Genomic DNA, 25,896 nt, shown 5'->3' on the forward strand with positions numbered 1-25,896 from the left:
GCATAGGCTGGGACCCCCACAGATCACGAGAACGAGGTCGGACTCCTCGTCGCTCCGTGAGACAAATGGAGCAGACGGCTGCGCATGACCGTTCTGTTCCATTAATCCTAATGGAGCTGACGGAAATTGCAGAGCGCCGCACTCGCCGATCTCAGCGGCGAGGAGTCCAATGAATCCCTTCATTCTTGGGGTCTATGAGAGACCCCCACTAATCAGCAACTTAGGCCCTATCCCGTGGATAGGGTCTAACTTTAGTTTGTGGAAAAATCTCTTTAAGGAAAACCTCTTCTCTGTGCCCTTTTCCTCTTATTTCTCCTGCACTGAGCAGTATATCTGTACAGAGCAGAGAGATAAGGAAAGGAGGCTAATGATTAACTCTTTATATTGCTAAATAATATTTCACTTGATGAGTTACATCTATAAGGAGATTAGAATATCCATGGACTGTCTGAAAGTGTTAAGTTACTAGAAATCAGCTGTCAGTGGAGGACATAATAGAAAACTGATTGACACAAACGGCTTAAATCAGGAAGAAAGGTAGGGGAAAAAGAAGGACCTGACCCGGACTTTTTGGTAACATACAAGGTAAACATTGTTGAATAAATATGATTTTTTAATCTTAATTTTTACCTAACAGCAGCGTGTAGCCGACACTGATATTAGGGCACTGAGAAGCCGAGAAGTGGGGAATGAACTGGAAGAATCGGCCGGCTGGTCGGTTTTCTTTGATGTGGAACGAAAGTTCCGTGTTCCCGAAGCAAACGTCTTTTGGTTCTACAGAGGAGCAGTTAGGAATTCTGTAGTCTTTTAGTAAGAGGCCAATGTCGGCAGAATTCGATTTATCGCAGATGTGATCTTGTGATGAAGAGGTCGACACCTTTATTTTCAATCGTAATATGTATATTAATGAGCTTCCTGGCAAAAACAAAAGCATAAAATAAATAAACATAACTTATCACAATCTGTTCTGTGCTGTGAGATGTGTAAACTTCCAAGACCTTTCAACAAATATATTCAGCTAAAGACCTTCCACAGCTTTTACTCAGAGCAGGAAGGAGGGCTTGTGGAGCAGCTCAAAGCAGATATCTAAGAGCAAAGCAGTCAATAGTCATGTGCCGTTTGCAAACAACTTGCACAAAGAGCCGGCTCTGGTTAATGAACGACGGGAGCCTGATTCCCTCATTGAGCCGATGGCTACATTAACTCCACCCCTAACCGGCTCGCCACGCCCCCTTTAATCCCATAAAAAGTGGAGTGGTGTAGGATAACTGACTGGCCTGTGGCTCCCTATTATATATTCAATAGGGAGCCGTTCAGGACCCGGCTCTTCTAAGTGAACGGAGCCTAATGAGCCAGCTCACTAAGAAGAGCTGGAATTCCCATCACTACAAAGCGGTGTGAGGGCTTGCTCCTGTTGCACTAGGTTCAAAAGGTATGATCACACGGATCACCAGGACTCATACCCAATACTGCAGTATTTCGTAGTCAAAACAGATTCCCCTTTAGATAATTAAATTATCAAGATTACCAGTGCCCCACTGTGCTGCAGCTTCATTAGCTTTTACACTGCACAGGAGTACTTTCCCCTTCCTACTGTGTGTGATTATAGCAGGCAGTGAGAGGGGGCTGAGGGAGCAGGGGGAAGCACAATGTTATAGCCTGTGACGCTACAGCATAGAGGGCTCTGGTGAGAAGGACCTGGGAATACTAGTAGATCATAGATTAACTAACAGCATGCAAGGTCAATTTTCTGCCTCCTAAGCCAATAGGATCTTGACGAGAGGACACTGTCTCCGTCTGGAGAAAACAAGGTTTAATCACCAGAGACGACAGGACTTTTTTACTATGTAACCCCCCAACCCCCCCCCCCCGCCCCCCCAGGGCTCTTAGGATAATTTTTAAGGCTGATTTTTAGAAGGAAGGAGGCAGAGGAGTAATTAGGAGAAGCAGGGCCCCATAGCCCCTTTCCTGCTTAAAAATATACATAATACACATCACATATACACACACATACAGTGCCATATACAGACGTACAGCATACACATCACGGATACACACATATACAGCAAATATACATCACAAATATATGTTACATACATATTGTTGTACAATGTGCAGAACAATAATGGTGCCCCCTGACACTGCGGGCCCCATAACGGCCGCGTAACTGTAGTTACGTCCCTGGAAGCCATGGATAGCACATATACAGACCCCGATGCCTGGGTCTATGAGTAAGTGCTTTATCATGATGGATTCTGATGGTAGATTTCTCTAACAATGTAGCAGAGATAAATGTGGCTGCTCTTTGTGGAGCTTTACCATCAAAAATTTTTTCATTTCAAGCGCTTAAAGAAACCCATCACAAAAATCATAAAATGACCCCTTCCACAGCTCCATACATTGACATTACAGGAAAGTTATTAAAATATCCATAACTTTCCATGCATTTGGTATCCACAATCGTAAAAAGGAATTTTAATTTGAATCGACAGTGAAGTCCCTGAGAATAAGACCTGTAAGAAAATGGAAAAATTACCAAACATCAAACTTTCACTGCATGTGGGATTTGTATGTCCATTGTACGGGATGGTAAATTGTGCCGCTAGAAAGTAAGACCTGTCTCTAGAAAACAAGCCCTCATGTGGCTCTGAGACTTCTCTAAGAATAAAAAGCTGTAGCTTATGTAAACAGGGAAGTAAAAGATAAAAACACAAAAAATAAATAGAGTTTTGCTTCTTAGGAAACTAAAGAATTTGAGTGGAAACATCTAAAAATCATCCGACGTGTAGAATCTATTGCACTTACTCATTTCATTGAAGACTTCACTTGTCAGGGTCTCATTGAGATAGAGGATTCCCGTCCGCTCATCGACATGAAAATAGTGGATGTATTTCTGTTTTTGATAGGTCCTGCATAGGCTGTAGTAGGGCACCTCTCCGGGGTGGTCCCTCAGTGCATGGACTTGTAATAGGATGGATCCAGCAGGTTGCTCCGGGAGTAAATGTTCAAAGTATTCTTTTTTTGGAAGATATAGTCCTGAAGCAGCTGTAAGACGAAGGAGAATTATTATTAAAGGATATTTATCATTTTCCTAATCCATGTCCACCATATGCAGAACTTTACAATATAGTATTGAAGCGATGGTACTAACATTACTTGTCTTCTTACAATGACATTTGAAGTTTTAGTCATTTAATTTTTTTTTTAATTATTAATACTTTAATTTGAGAAAATCAGTTGTCTCAGTATAATTCTGAATGATGTACAAAAAGTAGTGCAATAATATTTTGTTTGGCTCAATTTTCTGCACAAACATGCAGTTATCAAAAATGGCCACTAGATGTCACTGTTCATATGTACATTGCATGAGGATTGCGGCTGCTGCACAGCTGATCCTGGGACAAATCGCCCCCCATTTAGTCCTCCCTATACATATTACAGGGTCTATGCACTGTACTAGGTGGCTCTTAAATTTGATCCCTGAAATAAATGTAATCACAGTATAAACCTAGAGGAAGGTTAACATTTGTAAATGATAGGGACTACCCCCCTGACCTTCACCACAGCTCATTGCAGTGATGACGACAGAACGTCTACACTCCACATCATATACATTCATGTTTTGATATAAATTTATGATGTGGACGTCTTTGCACACCACTCTAGTTCTTAAGTAACATAACTTTACATTTATCTACATTAAACCTCATCAGCCATTTCTCTGGCCACTCCTCAAGCTTCCATCAATCTCTCTGTAATGCTAAACTATCGGCCTCAGTATTAATTACTTTACACAGCTTAGTATCATCTGCAAATATTGAAACTCTGTGAGGTCATTTATAAAATTATTAAAAATAATTGGCCCCATTACTGACCCCTGTGGCCTCCACTGGTAATTTAAGCCCAATCTGAGGATTCAACCCTCTGTTTTCTATCACTTAGCCAATTGCTTACCCAAATACACAGCTTTTCCCCCTACGTATCCTGTGTGATGCCCCTTCCTGTATAATGTCTTCCAACCAGTGCCCTCCCACCCACACGCACTGTATATTCCTCATATGGACTCCACTTATAATGCCCCATAAAGTGACCCACCATCTAGTAACGCCCCATTTTCTTTACCTATTTTGTTAACCCACGTTTGATTGGCTCCCCCTTTCTGTTTGCCTGGAGCTGGAGGAGGTAAAGTCTGGGTCACATTACTCTCTACTCAAAAGTGGGGAACAGACTCAAAACCCCCATTGTAACCCCTGGGGTCGGCAATTTTATCTCCGTTCCCAAGAAAGAGGAAGCTGCTGAAAAAGAATTATAAAAGGTCTCCCAACACAACTAGATGTTAGTGCCAACAGGTGGCGCTAGAGGCATAAAAACCTAATATACAGAGATTTTTTGGGGACAGAGCCAATAACCTTAGTTAGTGAAGGGATTATGCAGACTATTGGTTAAACAGAAAACTTTCTTCACTTAGACTGTGGGTTATGGTTCATAGTTTCACACAAAGAAAACGAAATCTTATGTAGCGATGTTATGGTTAACTTCTAGTAACGTAGAATAATTGAAGAACTTTAAGAAACTAGAAACAAATAAAGTCTTTGGCTATATACGCAGTAATGATGTGTAATATCCAGGTATTCCCAAGGAATAGACTGAAGTGATGTATCTGTTCTGGACTTTTATAGAGGTGGTCTCAGGGTCGGGATTTAAATTAACTTTTGGTTAATTAAATTTTTTGATGCACCCCTTTGCAACACAATGGGGCTTATTTACTAAGGGTCCGCAGATCGCACTTTCGTTGGATTTTCAGGATTTGCGCCGCTGTGACAGGTATTTAATTGGGGCTTGTGTCGCACGTGATCAGATTGCGGTGCAAGTGCGCTCATTTCATGCGACAGAAGTCGGTGGGCGTGGCCGTCGGACAATCCGACTGATTCGGACTGAGTGCAGGATTTAATATTCAAATTGTGTTGCATCCAATACACTTACATGCACCAGGAAGAAGAAAGTGAACTCCAGGGACCTGAGCGGGAAGCGACACATGCAGGATATCGGGCACAGGATCTTAGTGACTCCCCGCACAGTGCATTATACACGGACAATGCACTTACATGCACCAGGAAGAAGAAGGTGAACTCCGGGGACCTGAGCGGGGAAGCGACACATGCAGGATATCGGGTGCAGGATCTTAGTGACTCCCCGCACAGCGCATTATACACAGACAACGCACTTACATGCACCAGGAAGAAGAAAGTGAACTCCGGGGACCTGAGCGGGGAAGCGACACATGCAGGATATCGGACGCAGGATCTTAGTGACTCCCCGCACAGCACATTATACACAGACAATGCACTTACATGCACCAGGAAGAAGAAGGTGAACTCTGGGGACCTGAGCGGGGAAGCGACACATGCAGGATATCGGGCGCAGGATCTTAGTGACTCCCCGCACAGCGCATTATACACGACGGACAATGCACTTACATGCACCAGGAAGAAGAAGGTGAACTCTGGGGACCTGAGCGGGGAGCGACACATGCAGGATATCGGGCGCAGGACCTTAGTGACTCCCCGCACAGCGCATTATACACGGACAATGCACTTACATGCACCAGAAAGAAGAAGGTGAACTCCTGCGACCTGAGCGGGGAAGTGACACATGCAGGATATCGGGTGCAGGATCTTAGTGAATCGCAGCACAGCGCATTATACACGGACAATGCACTTACATGCACCAGGAAGAGGAAGGTGAACTCCGGGGACCTGAGCGGGGAAGCGACACATGCAGGATATCGGGTGCAGGATCTTAGTGACTCCCCGCACAGCGCATTATACACGACGGACATTGCACTTACATGCACCAGAAAGAAGAAGGTGAACTCCTGCGACCTGAGCGGGGAAGTGACACATGCAGGATATCGGGTGCAGGATCTTAGTGAATCGCAGCACAGGGCATTGGAGTCGGACAATGCACTTTGAATGAACTCCGTTGGACAGGCAAGTAAATGTGCCCCATTAATATCCTACATTGGGGTTCATTTACTTACCTGGCCACAGGAGTTCCCGAAATACAGAGTGTCCGGCGATCATGCACTCCGGCGCAATTCAATTCACAAGATCATGCGCCTGGTATCCTGGATGTGTCTCTTCCCTGCTCAGGTCCGCCGGAGTTCACCTTCTTCTTGGTGCATGTAAGTGCATTGGTTGCGACACAATTTGAATATGAAATCACGTGCCCACCACCTAATTTGCGCATGAAAGCTGGCGTGCAACACAATCCCCTTCTAAATAGCCGTCACAGTGGCGCAAATCCCGAAAATTTCTAAAAACCGCGATCTGTGGACCCATAGTAAATAAGCCCCATTGTGTCAAATGACAAAATGTCTCTTCTAACAAAAGCAGTTGACCTACAAGCCAATAATGTATTTCGTGTTTGAGCTTTAATTACAGCCCAGATATTGTATCTCCGAAAAAAATCTTCTGACCACAATGCAACCCGAGTGCTCCCCGTCCATCTTGTATTAAGTATCAATCAATAGCTACACTTCCACTTATTAATTGTCAGCTGCTGGGGTTGTATTTATGACAGACCCTCCTATTAGTTTGAGAAGAAAGAGGGAGCGATGAAAACCGCCGCAGGGTCATGGCCGGCTCGGACTTCTCTGCAATTGTATCTCGTCAGCATATATGGATGAGATGTGGCATAATATCAATATGTAACATCCCCTGTGGGAGAAGATTGATTGAGAGGAGAATTATCCGGCCAGGGATGGAAACCTACACTGTGACACACAAGAGGCTGTGGAATTAATGACTCCACACTTATGGACAAAGCTTTGCACTTACAATTGTTTTTTAGATCCTCATTAACAAAGACAAAGTCACAAACTGGGGTTTATTATTGGGTACATTAAGGGTTTTTTGGGAATTAAAATTGATGACCTACTCACCAACACCCGGCCCGCATGCCCATAAGTTGTTTGTCAAGATCCAATAGGAGTTGGCGCTGTGCCTTCTGTAATGGATGGAGTCTTCTCATTGCGGCTTGTTCAGATCTCCGCTAGATCTTCAGTTATTTCCTTCAGTTATTTTGAGCCAAAAATCGGGCGAGGCAGAACACACACAAGAGGTGCAACTCCTTACAGAGATGCAAAAAAACAGCGTAGAAGCAGCACTCCGTATAGTGAAAAAATCTTGCTTTTATTCCACCATAATCTACAATGTGCAACGTTTCACCTTATCATTAAAGGCATTTTCAAGCATGCTTAATGATAAGGTGAAACGTTGCACATTGTAGATTATGGTGGAATAAAAGCAAGATTTTTTCACTATACGGAGTGCTGCTTCTACGCTGTTTTTTTGCTACCATGGTGGGTGATGTCTAAGCCCTTTTGGAAGATTTTTGCACCCGTTTTTTATCTTTCTACACAGTGCTGCTCCACACTCGAATTTTTGTCCTTACAGAGATGGTTACATCAAACGGTGGGGGAGCCAAGGATGCGGACACTTTACATCAAGTGCAACTGTATAATCCTATGCTCCAATAGAAACAAATCCAAAAGCTTTGACCCAAATACACGCTATATACCTTAGGTAATTATAAATATTTCATTTATTTAATGCACTTGTCAAGGGGAGTCTCCCCTTGATAAAGCCAGTTGGCGAAACACGTGTCGGGGGTTGCACATTATGTACCTTGTTCCCTGGTTTGGTAACTTTGTTTATGATTCTTTGTAACATTTTATGCTTGTATCCATCTATTTTACATTTAGATCCTCCTATTATGTGTCCCATCCCTAATTTGTCTTTTCCCTATTCACATTTCATTGCTCTATCTTTTGGTTATGCACGGTTTTTAATCTAGTGTTTCCATTGTTTCCAAATTAAATAAATTAAATATTTATAATGACCTAATGTATATATAGTGTTTATTTGGGTCAAAGCTTTTGGATTTGTCCTTACAGAGATGGAGAGACTTGCACCTTTTCTATTTCACCACTCCTGGTTTTGGCTCATAATAACTAAAGGAAATAACTAAAGACCGGAGATGTAAAACACTTACACTTCCATAATTTGTGTTACGATGGGCAAACTACTATCTGGGAGGTGATAGACAACTTTTTTAAAATTTGCCTTATACAGATTTTCTATTCTTTAAACTATCAGTAACACGGATGCAGCTTCTCCAGGACCTCTCTGCTGTCTCTGCTTTATTACATTACTCTTCACATTGTATCAGGCTTACTGATTTCAGCAGGACCTGCTCACCAACAATCGGAGGGGGGGGGGGCTTCATCACCCCAACCCAATACAGTTCACCATGCCCCATCCTTTTGTTCAGAGGGGAGATAAGGTAACAGCTACCAGAGTAGACCGGCTACAGTGAATCCTTCAATGCCCCCTTATCTTCCGTATCTTGTGAATTTTTGGGTTCCACGGATATAATTTGTTGGATGTCCCCTAAAATGACAAAACCACTGCTGGGGACGAGGTAAGAACAATCTTCTTGAGCGCCCTATTAATCCTGTGATATCTCTTACTTGTGAGGTTGCACCAGAGCAAAGCGGGAGCACCGAGCCCAATTTGAGGCAAGTCCATCCAAACTAGTCTGGGCATTTAGATTACCATTGGTTGTGTCCAGTTTAGGCAAAGACAAAATTTACGTGTAACAAAGCTAAAAGGAACCACAGAGAAAGTAAAGCAGGATTTATAAGATTTAAAAACTTTGCCACCTTTCCAGACATGATAAACATCCTTATATTTTCCATGAAATAAGCCGGAGTAACACCTATGGAGCTTGGAGCCCCTCCAACTAATTTGCATACAGCCCTTCATCCTGCTAGTAGATGCCCATTAATGGATCAGGATGAAGGATTGTGAACCAAGTGTCTGCCACCTCTGCCAGGCTCGGCTCTTCTTTATGCTTCCTCTGCCCTTGTTTTTAAGAAAAAGGGACTTTAAAAATCATGCAAATGAGCCAGTAGGGCTCGAGGCTCCAATAACAACTAAGAAACCTTGAGCTCCTCAGTCTCGTTTGCATAATTTTAAAAGCCTTTTTTTTGTAAAGACCAGGGCACAAAAAGCTCAAATAAGAGTTCTTGGTTTACAATCCTTCATCCTGGTGGTAGATTTCCTTTAAGAAACTTTAATCCTGTTTTGTGATCCCTCCAGTAAATCAGAAACAAATCATTTTCTATATAGAAACATGTACATAATGCTGTGAGTGGTTTCCAACCATGGGGAAAAAAAAACCAAAATAAATTCCTGGATTAAATAGTTAAATAATACCCCCCCCCCCCTTCCTCCTGTTATGTTGACAGGAAAACACAACCATCAATTTTCATTTCTAAGTGAGGTCATATCCAAAAATGAGGAGCAGATACCACATCCCTTGGAGACCTTGGAATCAACAGGCTGAACTGTAGGACAACAGATGTGTCTATATCCTAGAATGAGATACATTCTCAAAAATGTCCCGTGACCTAGGTCAAATATTTCAGACTCCAGTCCTCAAGTAGCCTCAACTGGAAATCCACTGAGCATCACTTTCCACAATGCAGGTGTTATACGGAAAGGCAAAGACGTAGGAGTAGGACCTTAGGCTCCCGGCAGAAGGAAGATCCAGCTGTGAGAAGCCACAGAGTTTATACAGGCTCAGGGAGATGAGGATTATGGGAACTGTAGTCTAATAGCAGCAATACATTTATACTACAAAATCTTAACCTTAAAGGGGTTTGCCCGTGGAAGAAAATTCTCAAATTTTAACCTAGTGATACTTACTCAATAAAGATCAAATTTAACAATTTACTCAGTTTTAGCTCCTATCACTGAGTAATGTTCAGTAAAATCCCAGAGCGCACACAGGGACCGTCTAAGCAGACACATAATGATCCCTATGTGCTGACAATGTGCTTAGATTATCAGGGTACAAGTTCACTTTCATTTACCATCGGAACATTGTACTAGTATCTGACACAGAAAGAGATGATGCAGATCAGAGATGATAAGATCGATGAGATGCATATTACACACAATGACATTCTTAGCCCTGCAACATCTCTGCTCTGCCACAACACACTGTTAGATCTCATGTGCCTCCCTCCCTCTCCCCCAGATAAAGAACTTATCTGCCTGTAGCTTGAAGCTTTACTCTCCTCACAATGTGATGTGTTTGCTGGCAGGAAGACAGTGTGAGCTCGTCCAGGAATACATGGTGGGGGCTGGAAGCAGAAAGAAGCTCAGTGCAGCATCCGACAGGACAACAAGATGGCAGCCCGACCCTGAAGTCAGAAGATCCAGTGTCAGAAACCAGGGGACTCTGAAATTGTGCCCAACAGGACTGATAGAGGCAGGTTGGACTTATATCTGTGAAATGCTGTATTTTTGTTAATAACAGTGAATTAGAGAATGTGATATTTTGTTATCCTGAGTACATATAAGAAACTTGTCCTCGTAATACCCCTTTAAGTAGACAAAGCACTTTATCACATAGATTTGGTAAGTGCTACTCAAACAAGCTCATAGAGGACCCTATCAGATCTATATGATATTAGAAGGCATATTAAAAGAGGCTTCCATAGGGAAACAACCCAAGTGTTGATGGAACCATCCAACTTTTGATTTATAAAATATCCCTAAATCTTATAAGAATGCATTGGTGGAGTTCTGTCACATGTTAAATAACTTGAGATAATTTAAAGGCGCACCCAAAATAAAATGCCAAAATGCACCTCAAGTCTACATTTAGACATCTTTTTTTATTATACACTTGGAAGATGCATCAGAAAATATGGAATAATCAACATGAAGAAATTCTGGAGTAAATGTCCGCATGAAATGCACCACTTATTGTAGGTTTTAGACCATTTTCGGGCAGTTTCCCGATTGTCTGAAAAAAGGGGGGCAGCCCCTGGAAAAGGGGCGTGGTCTAACCAGGGCACCAGAAAACTCTGACATAAGTTAGACCAACTAATAGCTAAAAGTACGACTCCAGAGTTCTAAACTACTCCTGATACATCCAGCATGAGTTATCTGGTGGAAAATAAGACTGTGGAGTCTGTGGTCTATTCACTCTTATGCGTGTACCGATACATATACCGGTAGACAGAGGTATAGTAGTATAGATCGCATCCTGCAGAAATCACAGGACTGAAAGACAGAACAAGCTGTGCTTTTCCATCCTACTCCCTCCTGCCGGGCAACGTACATGCTCAGCAGAGGCCGGTGAGGCTATGGGGGATGGATTCAAAGTATTGCATCCATTACCGGCCTCCACTGAGAATATGCCATGGGAAGTAAACACTGATCTAACAATCCATAGAAGGACAGTTACATCACTGGGGAAACACTAATCAATCAATGGCTGTTGCTGACTCCTCCTCCCACTTTCACGAGAGACGGGAGTAAGAGGAAGACATATTCTCACAACATAGAGCTAAAATGAAATCTGAATGAGGCCCAAGAAATAAGCTACAAGCTCACTTAATGGACATGTTGTGCCAAGTAAAGTTCTTTTAGACAGAGGTACCTGGAGAGTGGAGGCACATGGGTGCGAGCCGTGCGTCTATCCAAAGGGGGAATAAGCACAAGAGAGAAGGGCGCGGCCCTAGTGTGATGCTGAGAGAGTAAAATGAACCAGAGAAGTGATGGTAAAGCTCTCGCCTGGAGTTAGGTGAAAGGAAGCCTTGACAATAGGTCTTGGAGTAAATGATGGCAGCCGGTCTCAAAACATCCATGTTGCACCCGGGCCAGTTGTCCCAGGTAACGGTGGAAGGAATTGCAAAAGCCCGTAGAGGAGGAATGGGGGTACGGACCAATGAAGCCTGATGAGAGCTCCGGTACGGAGCAGAAACGCCTCGCAAGTCGTTAATAAAGAATCAAAGTCTCCACAAGGCTCCACCGCTTCATTGGATGTTTGAGCGCCGGTCCGTACCCCCATTCCTCCTCTATGGGCTGCAATGGAGAAATTCTAGATTTTCAGAACTAACATGGTACTTGACCAGGAGGGAGGATTTATTTGGTTACACATTCTGACAGCTGGTTGATCCAAGGTCACTTCCCAATGGAGACCAGATGTGGAAGATTTATGACACTTGAGTGTAACGATGCATTTGTTTTGCTCGTTTGTGAGATGACGTTTCTTGTCGGTGACATGATTGTTCAGCGACACAACAACAACTTAATTCTAGAATAACATGTGGCCGTATATTAGTCATAAAGGGGTTTTCCTGAACTCAGATATGGTTGACCACTCATTAGAAGAGATAAGATTCATGGGGATCCAACATCCAGCGCCCCAAGTGATCAACTCTTTGAGGAGACCACAGTCTACAAATGAGAACTGTGGCCTCTTTATTGTTGTGATGGAGTCAAAGTCTCATATAAAATGTTCTAGATTTGTGGTTACTAAGGAACATAATGGGGCACATTTACTTACCCGGTTCAGTCACAATCCAGCGGCGCTTTGTCCGACGAGGATTCGGGTCTGCCAGGATTCACTAAGGTCTGTGCGCCCGATGTCCACCATGTGTTGCTGTTGCGCCCGAGGTCCGCCGGAGTTCACCTGCTTCATCCTGGTGCATGTAAGTGCTGATCTTGCGACACAAATTATTTTTTAAATTCTGCGGTTTTTTTTAATCCGTCGGGTTGTCCGTCGGCCACGGCGCACAATTTTGCATGAAAGCCAATGCGGCAAAATTCAATCGCGTGCGCCAAAATCCCGCGGCAATGCAGGGCAAATCGGAAATTGTTGGGAAACCCGACAAAAGTGCGCGATTCGGACCCTTAGTAAATGAGCCCCAATGTACATCCTATGCTCAGGTTGGTGAAGGGCTACGCTACCAACTCTAGATCTTCAGAAATGTATCTAGATCTTCAGAAATGTATCCAGATCTTCAGCAATGTATCTAAATCTTCAGCAATGTATCTAGATCTTCAGCAATGTATCTAGATCTTCAGAAATGTATCTAGATCTTCAGAAATGTATCTAGATCTTCAGAAATGTATCTAGATCTTCAGAAATGTATCCAGATCTTCAGAAATGTATCCAGATCTTCAGAAATGTATCCAGATCTTCAGAAATGTATCCAGATCTTCAGAAATGTATCTAGATCTTCAGAAATGTATCTAGATCTTCAGAAATGTATCTAGATCTTCAGAAATGTCGCCTCTGTCTAACTGGGATTATATTATTTTCCAAACAAGAATGTCCTTCAGAAATCCCAGCAATTAGAGTCCAGGGATAGTGTTACCGGGACGTGGAATAAAAGCCATTGCACATAATTAGCCGTGTGCATTACTGGAAGAAGGAGGAAATGAAGCAAAAAACAAAAATATGACCTGCATGTTATTAATGTAATTATATACCTCTCACTTTCTGCTGGAGACCGGGGGCATTAATTAATGACGTGCGGCCAATATTACGGAAAGATATTACTATTACACCATCTGCACCGAGCCTCAGATTTCAGTAATCAATTGTGTCTTTTTCATAAATTGATTTTTAAAAAATGTGCATATTAATAGCAAGAAAATTAACCTCTTCAGAGCCAAAGTCAAGTGCTGAAAATAGAATAATTGTGGGCACTTATATAAAAGAGCAAGACACACAAGACCGGAACGCTATTACACATGTCGTATAATAACAAAATATATCTCTAAAATGCAGAAAGGATCATTTGCCCTTGAAGAATCGTTTGGTCGTCCTCCACAGCTGAGCTATAAAAAGATTCATTAGTTACATTGGAAGATGGGTGATAAGCAATATGGCTGACACAAGTAGGAATTAGGTCCAAGATGGTAAAGAGTAAACCACATTACAGATCTTATACAACATTCCTTCTTTCCGGAAAAAAACGACATTTTTCTCCATAGGATGCATCTGGTATTGCAGGTCCGTCATATTCTTTGACCAGAAAAAATTAATCTGGGGCCCACTCTTCATTATCTGACAGGTAACAGATTCTAGCTGCTTCCAAATTGGGTTGCTTTCTGTTGGACCTCTGGGGTTTCAGTATTAAGTAGGGTTGAACAGGGGGCCCACCAGAGGATCCTCTGGTACTCTGGTGGGCCAGTCCAACAATGTTCAGTAGCGTTGAACAGGGGGCCCACCAGAGGATCCTCTGGTACTCTGGTGGGCAAGTCCAACAATGTTCAGTAGCGTTGAACAGGGGGCCCACCAAAGGATCCTCTGGTACTCTGGTGGGCCAGTCCGACACTGGTTCCAGTGACAAGTAAGGTGCTCTTCTGTAAGTGGAGCATTATTTTAAAGACTGTACAACTCATACAACATAAAAAAGCAAGTATAGTTAAGATGTTTTACAAAATGTTTTGCTGTGAAAATTTAAAAAATAATACGCACTAGTGGATTATAGTAAAGGCAGTTTGGGCAGTAGCCCGGGGCCCTAGCCTTCTATGGGGCCCCGGGCTACACAAACCAACCATCAGATTTTATACTGAGAAGGACCTTCACCAATTAAATCCTCATTCATCTGTTCATGCTCTCAATACAGATGTATACAAAAGCCATTTTAGGACCTTTGAAGGTGCCGAAGATCCTGAAAGCACAGATTAAAAGAACCTACCATATGTAGGAAGTAAATTCCAGACTTGTAGGGCTATCGTATTCTTACAGCCGCGGGGCCCAAGCTTTGAGGAGCTTCCATGGGATAGGAAGCTCCTCAAAGCTTCTCTGCACTGCTAGAATGTGATGTTAGGATACAAGTGTCTTCAATATGAGTGTAGTATAGAATTATATGTGTAATGTCCCGCTGGACTGGCCTTTACTAAATTCTGCACCCAGTTAGCTTTGTGGAGAGGCTTTAGCCTGGTCTCCCATGCCATTTTCAAGCTTATAGTTCCTATAAGGCTCAGGTCAAGTCCTTTAAGAGTCATTGGGGGACATGTATCATAGTTTTGTCTCTCTGTGGTGAATTTTTGAGACATTTGGCGGCTCTTTTTTGCACCTTATGTATGATCCTGTCTTTTTACTTGTGATACATTGTTTTTCCTATCTTGGCAGGCACAAATTTTGAGATTTTTTGTTGCAAATGTCTCAAATCCACATGGACACAAGCCATGAGGGGGGAGGGGGGGTGTTCATGCAGGAGTGGAAACCATTGTAAATTTTGGATTTGAGGTTGTGTCCTGCATTTTTAACCCCAGGGAGATGATGACATATGAGGCTGCGGTCACATGGGCTGTGAAGGGTGTGGTCACACGTTGCGTCTTAATTGCGTTTTGAAACCTATTACAACAGCTGAGGAGGTGATTTGCCTAATTAGATCACTATTAACATTTGCATTTACAAAATGTATAGTAAACATGATGCTTACACATTAGTTAACATCATATTTATATTGCGTTATGTTAAAAGTAATGTAATTAGGCAAATCGCCTTCTCCTCAGCTGTTGTAAAAGGTTTCAAAACGCAATCAAAATGCAATTAAAACGCAACGTGTGACCTCACCCTTAGAAGTGACCAATAAATTAAAAAAAAAAATGTTAATGTAAAAATTTTCAATAAATTTAAAAAAATGCAAAAATTTCTGAATGTTCCAAAAACAGGTTACTGTGCAAAATTTTAAACATTTTCAGCATGTGGAATAATTCCAATTTACATGTTAAAACAGGATCCATGGAAAAAATTCTTCCTTTGCACCAGGTGCTGATATGCACCTAAAAAGTAGCAAGAATAAGCAAAAAAAAGTGAAACATGAGTGAAAAGTCGCACAGAACATCTGGAAAACAAAGATACATAATATACACACAAAAGATACATGCACAAGGTGCAGAACGAGGCGTACTGGAAAAAGTCACAAAAAAGTCGCAAAAACAACAAAAGAGACAATGTGACGAGCAGAGATAATACATGTCCCCCACTGACTCCATTTATGACCTTCTCAGCTGTTCTATCTATAGATTCATTGCTACCACCTATGGTCCAGAGACAATGTTTGTGCAAGTATTTCCTGCCGTGTCTGCCACTAAGGGTTAAATGGGTTTTGTTTATCTGAAGTTTACTTTTCTGAGATGTGATTGGTTGACAGGCCTAGTATATTCCAGAACTGTCTAGACGGAGGAGCTCTTTAAATTTAGGCTCCGTGTAGAGCTCTGGGCGTCTTTCATTCCTGGCATTTCTCAGTCCTTGCTGCACATGCAGTCGCCCCCCTTGGCTCCAGTGAAGCGGACCCCTCCGGTGGTGCCATCTACAGCCCTGCTACCCCCTATAGGATAGGAGTTATTTCTCGCCCGCTGTTTTGCTGCTGTTACGAGGCTGCCAAAAGGAACCTTGAGTTAAGGAGCTCGGCTCCTCTTGGTGTCCCTGGTCCTCCATTAATATCACAGGTCTCCCTCATAACACCGGCCATCGACAAGTCCCCTGCACCAGGTGTGCCCCCGGGGGATACTGCCTACACACACAACCTCGCCCTCTTCTTACTTCTGACCTGCTGGCCCAGACACGTGGGGATGAGGCCTACAGCAGAACCCAGGCTTCCCTGACACCTGCGGCCCAGCGGCCTCACAGCCAGACACCTTGGGGTCTCCTGCGGCTCCCGCCTATTGTTGGCCCCGGTAGACATTTTGCATGTGATCAAATGGAATCAAATGAAATATTCAGAAAGCATAATGAAAGTCTTTGGGCCGGTGATAGTGTCACCAGGAATAATCAGTGTCCTTTGTGTACTAAGATGTCTAGTGAGCTCCTAGGTAGAATATGGTGGAAACCCTTGATGATCATTTAAAGGGAACCTGTCACCAGGAGAGACATTTTTAGCGCTCCCCCAGTCCCCACAGAGCATAGTACATACACTGCCAAGGTGTTTTTGTATAAAAAAAATGGGCTTTACGGAAAAAGATGTTATATAGTAACTTTCAATACCATGTGCTGTGTGACTAGGCACTCGTCCCCTGGGAGGGGCTATAGAGGAGCAGTCCCCTCCCCCACCCTTGGGAAACCGCTCCTCCATGTGTCCTTTTCAGATATATGAAGACGCCCATCACTTGGCTTAGCGATCTTTTTTATGTAAAACCTATTTTTTATACAAAAACTCTTTGGCAGTGTATGAACTATGCTCTGGGGACTGGGGGAGCGCTAAAAATGGCTCTCCTGGTGACAGGTTCCCTCTAGACAGTTGTGTAAGTGAACTCTAGTCCATGTCCACCATGGCCGTCGGCTCCATCAGAGTGTGACAGCAGATTCTTGGGATTATTGGGTTTGGCCTCTTTGCTTTGTTGTAAACTCTGTTTAATGTGACGAAATTAAAGTCGGTTTCTAGGCAGTGACCGGGGCTTCACCCGGTGATTATACATTAAAGGGGAACGTGTCATTTTTATGTAATAATTAATACCAGATTGTGAAAGTTTTATCCTAATTTCTGTTTTTTTAGATTGTAGATTTTTTACTCCTATTTCTGTACAGAATTATTGGAGTTTACACCGATCACTCCTAGAGGTAGAGGAGAAGATTAGATCTGACCATCATTTAACGTGAATGGTATCCGCTATATTATCTGTAGTTAGATGATCTGTCGTTGTGATCCTGCCGGGTGTGAGACGATTGCTACAGATAAATCTCCTACAGAACACAAAGTCTGAGCCCATTGGACCAGCGGTTCTGTATTACATGCTGAATTATCCGCTGTGTAATACAGGAGCAATGCAGAGTATGAACATCTCATACACATATTCCAGACAAAATGTCTTTCAGATTTATGATCTATTATTGAATTGTTACAGATTGGAGCGCGAAATTCCACTTTAAGCTCCGCCCCTGCCACCACAAAATCAGAGGTAACGTCCCCAGCTATTCCGCTATGTGTGCAGCAAGCCTTAGGCCAGAGGGAAAACTGTCAAATTGTAACAAGATTTCATCGTGTTGCAGTTCGGTTTCTTAGGGCGCGCCCCGTGCCTGTTACTTCACCCGAATTTTTCTTTGCCCAGCACCTTCACTTTACATAATGAATGATATCATGATAGGAGGATGATTATGACGAAATGAGGCGTGAAAAGCATGTAGGGAACCTGGACCCAACCTGGGAGGGCTCCTCATGGGATTATCGGCATCTATTGGATTCCTCGAGTGTGAGATTTGTTATCCTGGGGGGCTAATAATTTCCTGGAGTGGGACGTTTCTTCTCCCATCCCTCAGTGACCTGGGATTATTGGCTACCAGAATGTTGGTCACATGTCCACGGTTTTCTCTAACTCTTGCCATCCCCTGAGGAGTGGAGCAATTTACATTCAGAAACCTCAGACATTTGGACCGTGTTTGTTTTGCTCGGTGAAATTCCCCCGTTAGGGAATAAATCAGTTTAGGCTTATGGCTTAAAGGACACCTGTCATCAGGTCTCTGTCACTTGTCCTGTCACCTTTACCTGTTGGAGCAGCTCACAAGGATCCATCCCAGCCTTTATCTAGTGATTTCATACATTATTCATTGTAAAATCATCTATTTTTTATCAAGTAAATGAGGCTGGTCACATGGTCAGAGGCAGTGATGTCACCCCTGTTCCCCCTCCCCTCTCCTCCCCCTGCTCATGTCTGTGTGTAATGTATAGTAAAGCATTGCTAGTGTGTGTGCTGCATCTGCTGACATGCTGCATCCTCCTCATACACAGACATCAGCTACACAAGTACCTGACATGTTCTGCTGTAACATGGCTGCCTGGAGCTGCTGTATCTCTCCTATACACACACACATGCACACACAGGCTGCAGAAGGCGTGGCCACCAGCACCATGAGGCACATCATTATACAGCCTCACACCATTATACAGCCTCACACCATTATACAGCCTCACACCATTATACAGGCTGTCAGTCATGCACTGGGGGTGTGGCTGTGCCTCCCACTCATGAATAAGCTGGACAGCTTGAATATGCTAATGCTTCATTGGACATTTCACAGGTCATTTGCATACAGCTTTAGGACCTCATTGCTTAGGGTTACAGGCATGTAGAGGGACAATGAAGGGATAGAGGCAATGCTCTCTAATGGCAGTTTATGAACATATATTTAGTTTAGGGGGGTTATTTTGCATGACGGGTTCTCTTTAAGGCCCCTTCCACACTTGTGATTGTGATGCGCTGAACTCGTATCACACTCGCCGCCTGGATCTCCTGGCCCAAACAGAACCCTGCAAACCGGAGCTGAACTCAGCATGTCAGGTCAGGTCAGGTCAGTTCTGGTTTGCAGCGTTGGGGCCAGGAGATCCCGGCAGCACGTGCTGCGCCTATGATACGAGTTCAGCGCATCACAATCACAAGTGTGGAAGGGGCCGAGGTCTAGTTATTTATTGGTAAGTCAGTAAATAAAAGCCATGGCCAATATATTTTCCACTCCATCTGCATCAGCTTTACTTATATTAAGGAAGTTTTATTTTGGTGCTGTTGTTAGGCCTTTACAATCCCATAAAAACCGGCGCGCTAGAAGCCACATCTCCAATGTCATTAAAAACTGTCCACCCTTAGGATGATACCTCATGGGTGTCCGCACTGCACCCATCACCGGGGCAGAATAACTCGATAACTAGAAACGCAATGGATGGGAATGACACTGAGAGGAGATGACAGAAATGATACATTCTGATATTAGTATAGGTATGTAGAACGCCCCCGGAGAGGCCAAGTGCACATCTGCGTTCAGCAGACTCTGTCATAATTCGTAGCAGAAAATATAGCACTGCAGCCCACGAAAATATTTCCCCTTTTAAACAGCAGAAGCAAAACTGCACCTTGTAAACACGGAGCCCTATGGGGAATGGAGAACTTGATGGAATATAATGGAAACCTCCATAAGATTGGGGCGAAGTAGTGACCGGATAGACAGTTTTCTCTGTGCATCTTCAGAAAACAAGATACAGGAACAATATCTAACATCTAGAATTCAGTTCCCCGTTCTCCGGCACAGGACGCGCAGCTACTGACACCAATTAAGGATTCTAGAGAGCAGTTACACTTCTAGAGATCAAAGGTCAACAGATTGAGTTATCCAATTTTCTGGCAATTGGCCATTGACTAATAGCATTGATCACATCCCCCGCGCTCCCCCAATAAAGGTTACACCACATATAGCTCTGCAGAAGGGGAGAACTGCAGGAGATGTTCAGGATTTCAGTACATTCATCACATATTTGCTCGTGTATAATGCTCGGTGCGCCAAATTCACAGGTTTTACTCTTTCACCTGCTTTATAAAAGTTCAAAGTTTGTTTAAGGATACATTTACATGATGTATGCCCAGCGTATCGCAGTACTGCAGTCATACATCGGCGCCAGGGAGAGGAGCAGGGGATGAGCGCCGCTCTCCATAGGAATATACAGCGCACGGCACCGTATCACATAGAAAGATAGGAAATGTCTACGGGCTATGGAGCAGTACAGTGCCGCATGTGTGCTGCACCGTACCGCCCCTGTACGGTGCCGTGAGGCCATAGAAGTGTATACTCACATTCGTGTGGATGTAAGCACAATAACCCTTACACCCCCCACTGTTCCTTTGTTGAAAAGTGCAGTGCAGATGTCCCAGCTTAAATCTGCCTCCTCCCACCAGGACAATCGCTCCCCAAACTTGTTGAGCCTTTGTCTCAGAACTAAATACACCATGCAGTTAGAGGGACATCATTCTGGTAAGGACAGGAAGTGGACATAGTTCACTGGCAGCCTGTAGAAACATTACTCTTCAACTTAGAATCTGACTCTTCTATATTCATTTGCATATCAGAAAAACATTAGCTAATATTACAGCTTTGATGCGCTAGTTCAAGTCCCAAAGTCAACATCTGCAAAGAGTTTGTATGTTCTCTCAGTGTTTGCGTGGGTTTCCTCCCAGTCCTCCAGTTTCCTCCCACACTCCAAAACAAACTGGTAGGTTGATTAGATTATGAGCCCCATTGGGGACAGGGACTGACCTGCGTAATCTGTGTGTGCTATATAAAGAATTATTATTATTATTATGCGGAGGGCTTTTAACCCTTTACCAGCAAGTATTGCTGGTGTGAAGGGCAAAATTCTGGTCTTCTTTGAAGTTAAAGTTTTCAGACTGCTTGACGCTTCCATTGCAGATTTCATAATAATCCACTAAACAGCCATATTCTGGGTGTCAAAGGAGAAACCGGAAGTGGAGATTGGCAAAAACACAGGCAGGAAGATTCGGGCGAACAATAAGGCAGGTATTGCATCACCCAATTATCACCTGTTATCAGTCTGAAGGAGGAACATTCATCTCCAACAACTTGAATAGAAGGATATAATAGTGAGGTGATAAAAGGTCATTTTTAATGACGAATTTGTGGGGCAGCATTTTTAATTTTGATGTTCTCCCTTTAGCCCTAGAGAACTACAGAACGCAGGAGAAGGGGGTGAAATTTTTCGGTTGTGTGTTAATTGTTTTCACTGGTAAACAGAGTTCTTGATTGACCATTAATACCAATTCTATAGAGAGGAGTCCATAGTAACGTAGCCTCATACATTACGGTAATTGACCACCAAACAAAGGTTGGACCTAATTCTACTTAATGGCTCAGTGTAAGTTCCACCAGCTGCTTTCCCTCTGTCATCAGTCCTTCATCTCCTCTGGGACCCTAAACAGGTTTACTGAAATTAGCCATTTACAAGAACTGAAATAGTTTTTTTGTTATCTCTGTCATCGACATCAAACGACATAAGCAGAAAGCAAATACTGGAGACGCCATAGATGGACACGCACCGATGTCTTGGGGAACACTTATCCTTTTACACATTAAAAATACAAGTTTTGGTACATTTGTTTCAGACTCTTTTACGATCCTGGATTTCGGGTCGTTTTTTCCGGCACCAGATCTACTACAAATCCTATTAACAAGTCAGAACTGTCCTCTTGTTACACTCCGCGGCTTGTATCTCTACACCACCACCTATCTATACGATCCTCGGCTCTATACTGTGCCTTACTGGTTGTGCACTGAAGTCTAGAATAAGAATCTGGAAAGAGAAAGTGACTCATACACTGGAAGGAAGGACAAGAAGCTTTTCCTTGCATGTGAATCACAGGTTTCCAGTAAAAAGAAAATAAATCAGGTTTCTTTACTTGTTATTACCAATATTATATTCATAAGCACTTACAGGGGCTGGATAGCAGGTCACCCCTGACTACGGTTTGTGCTGGGATTATAGCTCAGGAATATAAAAATGAAAGAATCTTAGTGTCAGGATTCGGGATGAGTGGATCCACTGCACCATCAGGAGATGGTACTAGCCGACACCTGGGCCTGGAATCTAAGTGGCAGAACACCAGAGCCGTCGCAAAGCGGGTTGGACTTGCTGCGGCAGGTGCCACCAGGTCGTTCCACAGGTGAGACTAGCCCGCGGAGGCAGCCGAGGTCGAGGTACCTTGGCAGGAGACAGTCTTGTGGTCAGTTTCAGGCACAGGGTCAGGGCAGGCGGCAGAGATGCAAGGTCAAATCCAATCCGGGGTCAGCAACGGGAGGTCCAGGCAGATGGGAACGGGAACGCAGGAACACGGAAACGCAGGAACATGGGAACACAGGAAGTAGAAAATGGCGGTGCGCTGGCCCTTCAGGGGTGGGATCAGAAGCACGGGTGAGCCCGCAATATGGGACGGAGCACCCATGACATTTAGTTGAAATAACATGCGCTACCGGTGGCCAGGAGTGGAACTTCAACCGCTGGACAAGCCCTTTAACTTAACATATCACCAGACATAGCTAGTTTAGTAGACAATTCTCCAGCATCATGTCTTAGCCCCTAAATTAACCCATTTATTGTTTTTATTCCCCTGAGAATTTTGTTAAATTAAAGACAATTAGATGTTACCATTTGGGTTGTGCCGTTACACTCACTGTCCAATCAGATCTGACATTATCAACCTTTTACATTGAATGGCAATGCCCAGGTGTTCCCTTTTCTTTCCTAAATAGTAGAATATACAGACAGGTCCTCTGTTACCTCCTCTGCCTCTAGGTATCAGTCAGATAAGATTATTGAGTATTGACATGTACAAACCGTCCATCGCTAGTGTCCTCTATATCCCACAGCGTCTCCCATTGTTTTGATCCAGGAAGGGTCTGTAGTAAGTACATAGTAACGTAAATCTCATTAATATCCCATGTAACATAACCAGTGACTGTCGGCCGTGTGGACGATATCTATCCCACCGTTACCTGCGCGTCTTGTTTGTCTAAGCTGCACCTGCTTCCCACCTGCCCGCTCTGTGGCCGGCTGTGCACACAATAAGACGCTTGTTTTTCCTGGAAGTTTGCCTATAATAAAGAGATTTTCTGAGTCCCAGACCTGCGCACGTCCGACTAGAAGAACGACAGAAGAAGAATCAAGGTCTCATCACTGTGGCCACTTACTGTGGACCCCCCCCCCCCCCACTTCCAGACATAGTTAGGTTTAGTAAAAGCCTAGCCCCATCATCCAGAGGAAAGTAAAACATCTTGGCAGTCCATACCCAGTTTGGGTCCAAGGGGAAAACAAATCTCCATTCAGACAATAGACAAATATCAAACACCATTAATTGACATATTAATTAACAATCTCAAGGTCACTGGTTATGAGATAAAGGTCCAATTCTATATGAAAGAATTACATTGTTTTTGTCATCGGTTCTACTGTAAAGAACCTTATTGGCATTAAGGGTATGGTCACAACCGTTATCCATCCTGGGTATAGGTATAGCTGTAGAAGGCTTCTGGTTGGACAAATCAGCTGATACTCACAAAGATCTCACAGATGCTATAGAGCAGTGGTGGCGAACCTATGGCACTCGGAGGCCTCTCTGTGGGCACTCGGGCTGTCTCCCAGGCACAGAGTTTGCCAGACATGGCATCTCCCTGCAGTCTCAGGCAGTCCAAGTAGTGCCCTATCCTGTGCTGCTTGGTCCTGTCCGAAGAGTGAAAAGGTGCGGACAGGGTCGGATTGGAGCTCAAAGATTCTGGTAGCAATAAGTTTGTTACTACCTAAATTGCCGTCTTGGCACTTTGGGAAAAGCTAGGAACTTTTGGGTTTCATTTTGGGCACTCGATCTCTAAAAGGTTCGCCATCACTGGTATAGAGCAAGGATCGTGGTTGCCATGTAGAAATCATCGAGATAAGTCACCTCTAGAGCTGCCTAGCTGGAGCTCACTCCGGTTTTCCCTTCCAGAACAGATTCAGGCTTGGCTTAAATGATGGGTGGGTCAACAAATTACCTTTCGCCACCTACATAATCAACCCCAACTCGGTGCATCCATTAACAAAGGAGCCAATCTACGGATTCTACCATGGTAGGAACTTGTCTCTCCAGACCCTATTAGGTTGTCTGTTAATTGCCAGGTCATCTGCTCCATCCTAATCTGACCACTAATCTGAGAGTAACCCCTAACCATGATATTAAGGCTCCCACTCTCTACCATCAGATGGGCGGTTCTGTGCCGAAACAGACAGCTTTGCTCCTCCTATCTGACAATAGAAATCAAAAATGAATAACACTGGTTACTCAGGGATAATGATGGCTAGAGAAATAATTCCAGACATGCCAAAATCCGATATTTTAAAGGAAATCTACCATCAAAATCAAACAGAGGCACTTACTCATATATCAAGGGACCATGGATGTAGCAATATTCTAATATTTGTTGTCCATGGCCTCCTTCCTTCTAAAAGCAAATAAAATTAAGGGCTTGGGGGGGGGTGTATAATCAGAGCCCCTCCGTGCTCTGGCTTCACAGACTGTTACACTGTCCATCACCACTGTCCTCTCCATCACACGGTTTTGTGAAACTTTCTGTGCTGCAGTGAGATTTCATAAGGCAGAGGGAGGGGGAAATGCTGAGGGAGCAGAGGGGGAGATAGTGTAACAGCCTGTGAAGCTACAGCACAAAGGGGCTATGGGAACACCTCCAGGAGCCTTTCAGGCTCATTAGCATGATTTTAAAAGTTGAGTTTAGCAGGAAGGAGGCCATGGATAACAAATAGAAGGAGATATCCACAGTCCCAGTGCCTGGATCTATGAGTAATGTCCCTGGTCTATTATGCTGGATTTTGATGGTAGATTTCCTTTAAGGCATGTTAACAGTTGGTCTTGTTTAAGGTGGGGAAAGTTATATCTTTTTATCTATGATTTATCCCCTTATCCCTAATATGACGCATGTCAGGAGCAGGAGGATGGTTAGGGCTCACAGGCCAACCGGAAAACCTGACGGAAGCATATACATTCAAGATCAGCCCTAGGTCATACAAAGACCCGAGGTTGTCTCGTTTTATTTTTTGCACAATTTGCCCATTGTAATATATGATGTGGAAAATCCCCATATACTGGCCCCCATACTTTTTTTTTTATTCAAATCACCCCCCCTTTCCCTAGAACGTTTATCCCCATATCGGAAAATAGCGCCCGAAGTAAAAAATGACACTTTTTTGCCATTTCACAAAAAAATTAAAAAATGCAATAAAAAGTGATAAAAAGGCCCTCGAGTCCTCAAAATGGTAGCATTGAAAATATCATCAAAAGTTGCAAAAAATGACACCACCCACAGCTCCGGGCACCGAAGTGTGTAAAAGTTATCAGCGCCAGAAGATGGCAAAATACATATTTTTTTTGTTCAGGAGGTTTTAATTTTTGTAAATGTGTGAAAACATTATAAAACCTGTACAAATGTGTTATCCCCGTGATTGTACCGACCCAGAGAATAAAGTAGACCTGTCATTTGGGGCGCACAGTGAAAGCCGTAAAATCCAAGCCCACAAGAAAATGGCGCAAATGCGTTTTTTCACCAATTTCACTGCATTTGGATTGTTTTTCCCATTTCCATGTACGCGGCATGGAATGATAAACACTGTCACTATGAAGTGTAATTTGTTACGCAGAAAACAAGTCCTCATACGGCTCCTTACATGAAAAAAATTAAAGAACTTATAGGAGG

At 43.4% G+C, this 25,896-nt stretch overlaps 1 protein-coding gene across 1 annotated transcript in view; it reads right to left on the reverse strand.

The window, feature by feature from the left end:
- RET (ret proto-oncogene) overlaps positions 1-25,896 on the reverse strand; it is a 72,529-nt gene that overhangs the window by 37,678 nt on the left and 8,955 nt on the right. Inside the window, exons 2-3 of the mRNA XM_072129381.1 lie at positions 2,806-3,045; positions 631-915 (exon numbers count right to left, since the gene is read on the reverse strand). Coding sequence (XP_071985482.1) covers positions 631-915; positions 2,806-3,045 — 525 coding nt within the window. The remainder of the gene's footprint in view (positions 1-630; positions 916-2,805; positions 3,046-25,896) is intronic.

This window comes from Engystomops pustulosus, chromosome 11 (genome assembly GCF_040894005.1).
Source record: "Engystomops pustulosus chromosome 11, aEngPut4.maternal, whole genome shotgun sequence".
NCBI lineage: Eukaryota > Metazoa > Chordata > Amphibia > Anura > Leptodactylidae > Engystomops > Engystomops pustulosus.